We start from the raw sequence: 12,317 nt of genomic DNA, 5'->3' as shown, positions 1-12,317 counted from the left end.
AGCCTTTGTGAGCTGGAATTATATTCTTGTGATGAAAAGAGCATCATGTGTGTTGTTAAACCTTATTTGAACATTAGATATAACACAAAGGGACATGTGATGAATCAATGCAAAAATGTAATGCTAACTTCATAGTCACAAATCATCATTAATTATTGATTTCACAGAGATCCCACAAATTGATCACACGACAGAAGAAGCATGTTCAATGGTGAAGTAAGAATATGATTTTATTATCATGTTTAATTCTAAAACTCTCTCCATCTCATAAATAACAAAATACGGACAAACTTGGAAAAATATACTCAGCAATTGTATTACACATAAAATAAATGTTTTCTCAGTTTGCACAAAATACTGACTGATATTACAGAGTGGGGCAGATTTTTGGGACACACTGTAATCAAAACATACATCATCTTGCTTCCCAACCGTTATATTTGATGTTTGCTTTCAGGAACCAGGAGAAAGTATGCTGACACCAACGTCTTTACACTCACTGTCTCAAAAAAAAAAAAAAAAAAACTTCAACTACCAACAATGATCACACAGTCCCATCTTGTCCCAGGCAAACAAATCCAGGCTCTCCATTTCCCAGAACTGATTTCTGGAGATGTGCTCCAAAAAGATGAAATGCGTCTGATGCAGCATAGAAAAGCACAGAGAGTTTGTCTGAGACGTGTGCATAAAGAGGGAAGCAACGTCTCCCTCACTCTTTTTGTTGTTCCACAGTTTCTTGTCCGCTCTCTCACTCGTGTTTTCATGCACACACATATGCAAACTCGCTGCACACGGTGCATGCACAAACCCAATTACACCCGCGAATGTGCACACGTACACACACTCTTCTACCTTGAGAGCTGCAAGTGAGTATTACAAGCAAACATTTACAACATGATAAAAATTCAAACTGCGTGGACTGTTATTGGGCAGCACTTTTATCGGATTGTTGTGTTCCCCCCTGGGTCTGATCTGCCAGTGTCTCATCAGCTGCAGGAGGGTCCTGTGGTCCCGGGCTGCAGCAGCAAACAAAATAGGCTTTCTGAAGTTCCTCTACCATAAATTTCTCTCCATCTTCCAGCTCTGCGTCCTCCTGCATCTCCCACCTGGAAAGCAGAGAGAGATAGAACATCAGCTGTTTTAATACCAACAAGCATTTGTCGCTCAGGGTTAAATTAAAATGCATACACAGCAGAACTAAACGTGTCCTCTACAAGTCATGCCGGTGTGTGAAGATTGTGTGTCCATATCTGCGCTCTATTTGTGTCTCACCGAGTAAAAAGAAAGGACCAACCGCCCACAACTCAGCTTGGGTTCAACACAGAGCGTGGAATAACCCGTTGTCCAAAATAAATTCTTTCACACACACCAAGGCTCTGCAAGCCACACTTTCGCTCTTTAACTTCTCACATGGGGATCCTCTTCTCTTTCTTCTGGCATGCTGTGTGGGTCAGTTTCACAGCGGTCTCTGCTGCTGCGATACACTATGCGCTTTACAGTTTTGTGCTCATGCAAACACACACTTGCAGACTTGCAAGCATCCACACACATTCAAACAGAGCGAAGACTCAAGGGATGCTTTTGAGAACGTTGGGAAAAAAAGGGAAAGAAAAGAGAACCGTGCGTTTCACTCTTTGCCCTTGCCCAATTCATAGTATAACAACTGCTGAACTTTAAACCAACCCTGTTTGGGTGACTAATTTTTAGCCCAGTGGAAATTGCTCCTCACATCTTGTTGCCTCCCCGTCTTGTTTAACCCGCTTCTACAGTATGTCTCTCCATCACATTTTCTAATTTCTTCGAGCTAGGGAGTGAATGGAGGGCTTCAATATGAAGACATCAAGGGTAGTCACGTTGTAATTCACTCTGAGTATTTCAATGGAATCTCTTGACGAGTGACTGTGGTCAATCAAATCCATATGGAGAGCTGGCTGAAGGCTGTCTTTGAGCTGCCGCATCACACTCCCTCCAAAGGAGAATTATATCTGTCCGACTGCAAATGATTGCATTTTCATTGCAATCTCTGCGTCTCCTTTTATCCCGCCCCCCACCTCCCTTCCGATTCCTCACTGTATCTTCAAACATGTACCATATAGTTGTGCTCTGTGCATGTGTGTGTGTGAGGCGTACGTGTGCATAAGGAGGAAGAAGGGGGTAAAACACCAAGTATATCACGCATGTGTTTCATGCATACTAAGAAGTGGGCCTCTCAATGCGGAGCACTTTGATGAAGTTTCAGCCTCTGTCATGGTGTGTATCCAGAAAAATCAGACATCCTCTTTCTCTGCTTCCCAACCACTGTCAGTGTAGTAATTACCGTCAGTAAGGGGAGGATCTGTTTATGTAAATATGCAGCTTTGACAAAGAGGCTTCCTCTCATGTGACTGCGTTCTCCCTCCACGTGCAACTTTGGTCACTAGTTTCTCTGTTTTCTGGGTAATTTTTGTGTCAGTCTGGATTTCTCTTTTTACATCCATCACAGAGTGAGTGGACTGTCTCAAAAAACGCAGAACAAAGGAAGGAAGTAGTTACGTCTGCCTTTGATGACTGCTGTAGACTCTGTTAAAAGAGTGCAGATGACGACTGAGGGCAGACAAATTGCTCCTATATTATTTTTTCATTGGCATAAAATTAAAATCAGTGCTACTAAATAACCATTATAGGATACAAACACTCACACAAACATAAACAATACAAATGTCACACAGTGTGCAAAACAAGAACAGGAAAGGGGAGCGAGGGAGAGAAGACAGCTATAGGAACGGCGGCCAATAAAGGAGGGAGCGGGAGAGGAAGGAAGACAGGAAGGTACGCTAAAGGTTTTTCAATGTTTAATTTTCAAATAGGATTAAGCAGAATGACATTTAGCTGAAGGTTACAGGCTCAGCATTGTCTTAGCTGATATTGATATGCAGGAGGCGCCCTGCTTGTCACCGGGACAAACACCGTTGATGAATGAGAAGCCTTTCCCCAGGAAGGTGTTAAGTGCAAATTTGAAATGAGAAAGAGGTAGAGAGGGAGAAAAAAAACAGGAGCACACACAGACAGAGATTGAATTACCACGATAGTTGCCATGTATACTGTCACTAGATAATGTTGCCAAAAGTGTAAATTGTTCCGTAAAGTATAGGTTGCATATTGGCTGATCTCGTGCTGAAAATGAGCCGAAAAATACACAAGGTGCTTTGCTGTGTGTATCTAATTTCAACAACTATAACACAACAATGCCTCTTAGAAATGCATAAGTAGGCTAAAGTTGACAATAACTTCACTGTATCCTCATTTCGGCAAGTTTTCCCCCGGAATTTACATCTTAATAAGGGGAGTCTTACCCTTTAATTCTTATGGGCTCTGCTCATTTCTCATGCATTAATACTGGAGCTGCTGACTTGGCTCTTCCTCTGAATACAGAATAGGACACACATATTAAGACTCATATATTTACAGGATTGATGCCACGGGAGATTGTCTCAGAGTGAGATGAAAAGGCTGGCTCAGATGTATTTCAACGCGAACATCAATGTAAGCTGTCCTAATCATGGGACGATGCAGGCACAAGACAGAGAGCATCTATCCTGATTTCCAGCTGATAATGAGTAGTGATGTTTGACAAATTAAGAGCATAAGCCCTGCTCAGAGATCATCCAGCAATCAACTTACTTACTAAATCTTACTCAAAACACACCACAGATGAAACTTTGATGTTCGACTTCAGCAGCTCGCGGAGACAGAGAATAACAAAAAGGAGATGTGAACTCTGATGAAGAAAAAATATCGACAAAGAGAGGGGAAAAGGGAAAAAAAAGGAACAGCGACAAAATAAAACAAGCAGAGGCACAAGTATAGACTGTAAAAGAGAGTGAGTGAGCAGGAAGACAAAGTGCCTGAAAGATCATGAGAGACAGTGGCCAGTGGTTTCCTCTGCAGCTGTCAGTGGGCTGAGTGGTTTCTCTCAGAGTGTTGGGTGTTTGTGCTGCGCTGGGTGCCCTGCCCGCTCTGCCACTGGGACCGCTGTTTGTTTAAAAGGCTTGCCTGTCAAACAGAGAGCGCCACCGACAGCCAGACACTCGGCTAAATGACTCTGACAGCAGCCCTAATCAGAGGCTTCGCACATTGCCGCAGGGCCTGGAGGATCCATCATAACCCAAGCCTAAATATTTAAAGTGCTAAACTTTCCAAAGGTCAGGCCTTTCCATGCATGCCAGGGCGACATGTGTCAGAGTAGTAGGAAGGAGAGGGACTGAACAAGAGAGAGGAAGAGAGAAGTATGGTTAAATGTCCTCTATCATTTTCACCCTTGTGAGAACCACTTTCAGTTTTAGACCTTTGCAGTCAGGTTACTTTTAGTGAGCAGACAGCACTTTGACTGGTCGTCACATCTTCAGCCATCTCATTTAGGGTTAGAACCTGAGATTATGGTGAAGGATGAATTTGATTTTGTGTAAAAAAAAAAAAAAACCACACACACACACAAAAAAACCTTTTCAGTAATTCACATCACAAAATGGGTTTGCAACTGACAAGATAGTCCCTCACTAACCAAGACACTCAGATTCACCCTATGCCTCTGAACGAAAAGAAAGATGAGCATTGATGTATCAAAACTTGCAAGTTATAAAAAGAATAGCTTCTAGACAGCTCCGAGTGAGCAGTCATCCCACAGAAAGCTGGGGATGGATGAACTTTTTCAATCTGACCACAAAAACTTTTTAAATTCAAGCAGCTACTTCGTGCCGATGTTGAAGTTTGAGGTGAGGTGTTTAAAGGTGATGAGTAGAGGTGAGGTCAGTGGATGACTGCATACCATCGGGATGTTATCAGCCCATTAAGTGGCTGCTATCTGTGGTTATAAGCCCCACAGATATGAATTAAAGTGGACTGGACCTACTGGTATGTTCAGAAGGTGATATCATCCCTTTCAATGGCCATTATCAGTTTGTTGTTCGTTTCAATTTTCTTTAGGTTTAATGTTCTGTGTTTGACCCATCCACCCTCACCACCACCACCTTCCATCCACCATGTATGCAAACTTTCTCCCGCACATGGGAGAAATTCCCATGAAAGTTCTTTCTGGCAGACAGTCATTTTATTGCCTGATAATGGCCATCTCAACCTTATAGTAGATGTGGCAGGCCCCTACTAGCCCATATCTATGATACTTATCACCACTGACAATGGCCATTTAATAGTCCACTAGTGGATGAATGTAGTTGGTGAAAGGATGTACATACTGTAGAGGTATGTGTACAGTATGTCTGTGTAGTCCCTTTCATATGGGCACTGCAAACCTGAAGTTATCTAGACATAACCTGAAGGAGCTGTATGTGAGAACGCAAATGTCAGAATAAGCGGTATTGTACATTAAACTGACTTTACCCTGCCAATTCCCTAGTTCAAAGTCTATGTGTAATGTCTGATTGAGCCCATGGGTGAATAGAGCAGGTGATTGTCCCAAGTGGGCATGTGGATGACGTTTCTGTCATGTGGCTGGGGGTCATTTACACAAAGACAGGGACAAAAATGTTTAACTAGAGAGATGACTCGGGGACTTCTGTCTGTAAGGGCCTATGCCAAAATTGTCAGACAAATCCAAGAAAGGGAAAGAGACTTGGCTGTTTATGATAAAATTACGAACCGGCTACGTGACCGCTTTGTACTCCACATCATGTCCTGCCACCTGCATGCGCAACCCATGTGCCACCCCTTGCCTAAACCATTGAATGTGCTGATAATGCCTTCCAGTAGGTGAGAGCACGTCCGACATGCACAATCTCCTGGTGGGTGCTGCATATGTGAAAGGGAAACTGCTCAAGAAAAACGTGTCAACCCCATGAAGCCATGCGAAGTCCATACTATCTCATTTCAAGCTGTTGTGTACTAGGCCTTTGGAGTTACACAGAAGCAGAGTGTATGGGAATAAGTCATGACAGCAGATAGCACAGAATACTTTTAAGAGGTGACAGAAAGCATTTGGAGTTCTGTTGCTCTGAAAAGAAGTCACAATTTGTTATACAAATCTGTCCAAATTTGATTTGATCTGAAATTTGACCTCAGTTCATGGTTTCTGGAAATGAAAAAACAAAACAAACAAAAAAAAAAAACACTAAAAGAAAAATAAGCATTCATATTAAAAAAAGAAAACAACAAAGATAAGAAATTAGTCGGGAATGGAAATCGTACATTAGAATCCAGTTCAGTTGGGTGAACTGACAAGTTCACAATACAGGGCGGGAAGGGAGGGGGGGTCATTTCTTCAACTCAATTTCCATTGAGAAGCAAACATCCAGTTCAATTTAGATATGTGCCTGTGCTAGGCCATGAGCCAGAGGAAGATTGTAACTGACAGCCATTGGACAGCTGGCTGGATTTGAATATTGACGAGACAGAGACTTGACAGAGGGGATTATGCTCTACCTTCTGACTTACTAGCCGCTACACTGATCCATTCTATTGTCAGATCAATTCAGTGTCAGGTCTACAGTATGTCCGTGTGGTGCGGTGATGCCACTCAGTATTAGACCCTACCTGAGATCCATCTCAATCCAAACTGATGTCCGCTCAAAAGCTACATGACGCGCACTAAATCAGCGAGGACAAAAATATGCAATATCAAAGCAAATCTATTTCAAAGTAAACATGAACTGCTGTGTTCAATATAGTCGAATGCAAATACACACAATGTTGTATTACAATACTTGAAAGGGTGACAAAATTAACTTTGCAACTGCTGACCTTCAACTTCAACCTTTCCAACTCAAACCCCGTCCTTCAGAAGCTGAGGTTGATGATTCCTGGAATACTTTCTATTCTTTTGATGACATTTTGACTTCATGCAGCAAAAATACAATAACACACACGCACATGCACAGGCACACACACAAGCACATACATCTGCACTGTCGAATACTATCACTGTGTCTTTTCACAATCTATCCACATTTGAATGAAGCTACACTATTGTACACTTCAGCAAGCCGATATCTCTGTATTCTAAATGTGTGTGTGTTGATACTTGTATGTCTGTGTGGGCGTGTGAATGTGTGGGTCAAATCCACAGTCTCATCCATGTCCAACCAGCCTCGTCTCCCACCCAGCACGCACCCTCCCATCTTGAGGGCCGTCGAGAGCAGGCGAGTCACAGAGCGCCTGATCAAAGGGCCCCGGACAGATCTGTGAAGGCCCTTTGAAAGGACATCCACAGTTACACAAGTTGACACGCTTGTACGTGCTTATGCGCACACACACACCCAGGCTTAGGGACATGCATACACATATAAATGCATGCACAGAAAGGACACACAAACACAAAACTTCAAACACGCTGTGGTTTTAAACTCCAAATCCAAGCAATGATAAGTCCAGCACATCAGATGACACAAAGGGCCTCTTCCTAAAATACGCCACACATGCACCCTAATACTGGGGGTCTAAACATGGAGGGAGACTGGGGGAGTGAAAAGGGACCGGAGATACAATGTCATATATCTCTACAGAAGAGTTACACACTAAATGGTAGCACTTACACTTTCTTGAATTATATGAGTGAACTTTGCATTTCTCTTAGTATCCTGTTGATTTGCAAATGTAATTTGTACTTGTACAGTGTGCTGGACACTTATTGGAACAGTTTTTGGGAATATCTAGATACATTATAATTAGTTGTAATCTATACATTAATTTGTCATCTATACAACTGCATTTTGGCAGGTCATATTTGGCATCTGCAGTGACAAGTAGAACATCAGTGTAGGCTAATGCTCACGTTAGCTTATAGAAATAAAATGAGAGTAGAACGGACATTCCCACTCAAATCAACACAGCACGATGGTCAGAGCGGCTGCCATCTTTACGTGTGCCATTGCCTCAAGTCACAAACTCACTGAGGTGAGGTTTTGCAGTAACAACCAAACAAGCAGTGAAGTAGTAACATCACATTTTCAAATAAGCAATCCATTACTTTTAAATTTTTCGCTGTAACTCCTAGTCCTTTTTTTTGCCATTAATTTCACATTTTTTGAAACATGATGTACTGTAGCTGCCTCCGAAGAATAAGAGCCCCTGCTCAGTAGATAGCTGCTCAACCGGCAGCTGAGAGGCACAGAGAGACAACGTTGATAACCAGCATGTAGAGCCCGCATATTTTTTTACATCTAACTCTAGAAATTGAGAGTTGGTTTCCACCAAACCAGAGTTGCTGATTTCTGGAACAGTGGACTCACTAACTAAATGACTAACAAGCCCAACTAAGATGGTTTTGGTGAGTTTTATTTTTTGCTTTTATTTTGTGTCTGTGAAGTTTGAATCAAGTGTGATTTATGATGAGTTAACAAGGAGGTTAAGCCAATGTAAGTTTTACTTCAGTGAAAGAGAAAAACAATATTTTTTGTCCTCAACTATCAACAATTGCCACTTTCCTTTGTACTAGTTAAATGATTACAGCAAACAGTTCGATGTTCTTTCTACTACATTTTATTTCTATGTAGTTAACACTTGTAAAGCTAAGATATCCAAGTAAAATGTCTACGGCCATGCACGTTTATATGGGTGCCCGCACATCCAAATTGAAAGCTGTGCCTGAATTCACTGACTAATATGACTATGCATTCACATCATGTGACCACATATTTCAAATCCCTCTGCATGGCCGTTTCCAGCTCCTCACTATTCTCTCCAGTCATCCAGGGGGAAAGTTTGTGTAAATTTGCAGTGGCTTAATTATTGAATAATTTAGACCATGCTCCAAATTAATGTAGACATTTCCATATTAATGTGTTTGCCCACCGATTCCACATTTATTTGTACTGCGGACAGGAGGGTAGCAATTATCACAGCATATCATAGCAGTTGCGCCGGTATTTCAGACATCATTAGGCTGCTTGTCCACCACAGTGTGACTGTGAGTACTAGTCTATTGGACACAGTTTGGTACATTCCTCAAATAGGCTCGCTGTGCTTCTGTTGGTAAGATCTATCAAATACTGCTCCGGGGGAGAAAAAGGTGAGGGGGCCTTGTTTGTGTTTGACAAGGTGAGGTCCAATTTAGAATCCTTGCTGTTTGTGAATGTATTATTACATGCAGACAACAGCAAATAACCAAACACCTGCCAAGTCTACACAGCCAACGTCTGCTGGTCAGTGCAGCGCAGTAGCTGACTGCTCCACATAGACACTGAGTTCTGCACATGTCCCGGGAGGTTGACAGCTCTCTGCTCCTCTTATCTCCCCTCCTCAACCCCCACTTTCCCCCACCTCACCTCACCTTTCTTTTCTTCCTCCTCGGTCTCTCGACTGTTTGGCTCTTGTTAGGAGCTTGGCTGAGCAGGCTGGCACCTTTCACTGAAACAGCACCCAAGAGGAGGTTGTGACATGGAGAACTGCAAGCATGTGTATGTGCTTATGTGTGTGTGTGTGTGACCTCTCTCACTTGAGCTACTGTAAATCAGTACAGCAAGGTCCTTCGTTAAGGAAGCCAACCACCTTGGCACCTTTCAGCCGTGTCCTGTGTATGCCTGACGACTTTCTGACACCACCTCTCAAACTCCCAACACATGGGGCACAACATTTATTTCCAAAAGGAACTAAATAGTAATGAATGCAATCAGCATCGATGCTTTTTAATATTGCATTTCTGATGTTACACTCTGATCTTTTGACTGGTGTGATACCTTTGAAAACAGATGCATTTATAAGCATGACAGCGTACTCTTATCTACCACATATGCCCCGCAACCACCCTCCTCCTCCTTCCATCACCTTTCTCTTGTATGTTACTGCAGTAACGAGGGGAGGCTAAGTTAGTTGGGCAGCCAGTGAGTCAGTCATTCAGCCTGGCAGGCAGGTAGGCAGGTACCTGTTAACGGCTCCAGTGTGCCTGCAGGTCTCTGGGATCAAAAAATCTCAGCAGAGGCAATCTGTCTTCTCCCATGAGCCAAAGAGAGAAGGATAGGGGGGAGATAGAGGGAGAGAAATGGATAAGTAGCAGAGAGAAGATAGAAAAAAGAGGAAATGAAGGAAGGGCTCTTTCTTTGAACAAAGATAATTGTACACATGCAAATAAATGTGCACATGGATAATATGGTTACAAACATAATCACACACACAAGCTAAAAAAGCTAAAACGATACTATCTCACATACTAATCCAGTCTATCTAATGCTCATCAGTTCAGTTTCCCGTAATAATTTCACCATGATGTGCCTCTGAATAATCTTATATTTTTGTTATAACCATAGACTGTATAAAATAATGGACGTAGCTACCAGGACGACACCGATTGGTTTGTGAGCTCCCATTTCAAAGACTTGAGTTCAGCTTTTCGACCCTCGCCATTCTGGATTTTGGAACCAGGACGAGAGGGTAGAGCTGTTAAGGGGCGAGGGGTGGATCTCAGTAATAGACTATGGTGAAGCCTTGCAGACAGCCTGTCACTTGGGGCAGCCACACCCTTAAAGGGCCAGTGTGTAAAATGGGTTGAAAACAGTGACATCAGTGGTCAAATTCTAGATTGCAGGGCTCACTTGCTCACCCCTCCCGTCGGGTAAATGATGGTGGCCTCGTAGGGACAAAAAGCCTTGCGCACGAGTTTTTCAAAAGTAGGTCTATCTAGCGACGAGGTGAATGTTTATTTAGAAATCTAAACCACGTTACGATATTGTAATGAATCCCTCACGAGCAGGAGACCAGAGGAGCGTTCGGGAAAAAGGCCTGTTTATTTGAGCACTCTAGAAACTCTGGTAACACTCCACTCTGTCCCAAACTCTGACTCTTCTAGCGTAAGAGACACACTTCATAACTTTACACACATACTCGTTTACCATACTGAGTGGGGACCCCCCTCCCCTCTCTGCTCCGCCAATCTCCAGCCCGCACACTGACTGACAGCGTAGCCTATAAACAGTGCTCAGCTGTTTATTTAGCTTAGCAATATCTCCGGACTATAGTAGCTGCAATGGACGACTTTGAACGTGATTTTGAAGAGTTTCTTGTAGCGGACACAGACCCAGAGTCATACCTGTTTGAGCCAGAGCATACAGATGAGGAACTCCATGTGTTTGATGCTGAGCGGGCGAGAAGAGAGGCTGAATGCACAGAATGGGATTCGGTGCTACTGCTACCATTGTTGGGGAGATATATCATCAGGAGGAAAAGCGCCGCAGAGAGTGCATCACAAGGAGTGAAGTTACGTCTTCTTTTCCTCGCAGTTGACGTTTCGGTTTCATTCTCTCCTGTTGCATGGTAAGTGTGGTCCATTCGCAAACTTTATAACTAAAAAAACTTTTCACTACTCTCTATCGATGAACTACTAACACTCTGCTGTTTCTTCCTCCTTCTTCCTTCCTTCTGCTGTCTTTGTTGGTTCATTTATACACGCGAAATGCGTTCTCTGGCTGGCTGGATTGTCCACTCGGTCTGCTGTACATACATGGCGGCGCAAGATGGCGATCTCTCTAAAGCAAGGCCCTTGCTATATATATATATAAAAGCATAATTATAAGGCTACGAAAACCAAACGCATTTTATTTTATAGCGATTATACACTTATATAAACATATTAATGGGTAGAATATTCAGATTCAGATTCAGATTGACAATAAACCATGCCAAATATTACACACTGGCCCTTTAATTATGTGTAACTTTAAGCCTTTATAAATTGTAAATGGGTGGGTTATATAAAAAATCACGCCCTGTACGAGGGTCATGAATGTTGAACTTAGCTTTAGAGACCAAAAATGGGTGTTTATAGGGATTGATTCACTTCTGGAGCCAGCCTCAAGTGGCCATTCGTGGAACTGCAGCTTTTGGCACTTCCTTGCTTGCCGCCTGGTTGTAACCTGCAAGCTTTGTCCTCCTAGGTCCACCAGTTGCTTATAAAAGAACCACATTCTCTTCCATCTTTGCCCCCCTTTGCAGTCCACCAGGACACAATGTTCAACTACCTCCAGCCTAAGATTACTTGTTGCCCTCATCAGCCCTTCTCTGTAACACGCTTGAGCCTTCAACTCACCAGCACAACCTCCCCTGCCACCAAATGATCTGCATGCCTCCCTCAACTTCTTCCTTTAGAGAATAATCACTGAATCCTACCATAACATACTGTCTCCCTCAGTGTCTTGTGTCTGCATTTGGGTCTACTTCTTTAAACTTTGTCATCAAATGCATAAAATATTACCCATGAATTAATGAACAAAGCTGATTCAGATAAACAGTCAGTAGCTTTAGATTTTTGCCCTCCTCACACACACATGCACAAACACCGAGAACAAGCATTCACTCATGCAATCTCCCCACTGAACAGCGTACAGAGGGGGGGGAAA

At 42.8% G+C, this 12,317-nt stretch overlaps 1 protein-coding gene across 1 annotated transcript in view; it reads right to left on the bottom strand.

Annotated features, from left to right (window-relative positions):
• Window positions 1-223: 223 nt before the first annotated feature.
• The window catches only part of kiaa0825 (KIAA0825 ortholog), a 133,297-nt gene continuing 121,203 nt past the window's right edge, over window positions 224-12,317 (bottom strand). The window contains exon 23 of the mRNA XM_049578703.1: window positions 224-1,106. Coding sequence (XP_049434660.1) covers window positions 923-1,106 — 184 coding nt within the window. The 3' untranslated portion in view covers window positions 224-922. The remainder of the gene's footprint in view (window positions 1,107-12,317) is intronic.

Source organism: Epinephelus fuscoguttatus, linkage group LG6, assembly GCF_011397635.1.
Source record: "Epinephelus fuscoguttatus linkage group LG6, E.fuscoguttatus.final_Chr_v1".
In the NCBI taxonomy this organism is placed as follows: domain Eukaryota; kingdom Metazoa; phylum Chordata; class Actinopteri; order Perciformes; family Serranidae; genus Epinephelus; species Epinephelus fuscoguttatus.
This window is presented reverse-complemented; position numbering and strand designations above follow the sequence as displayed.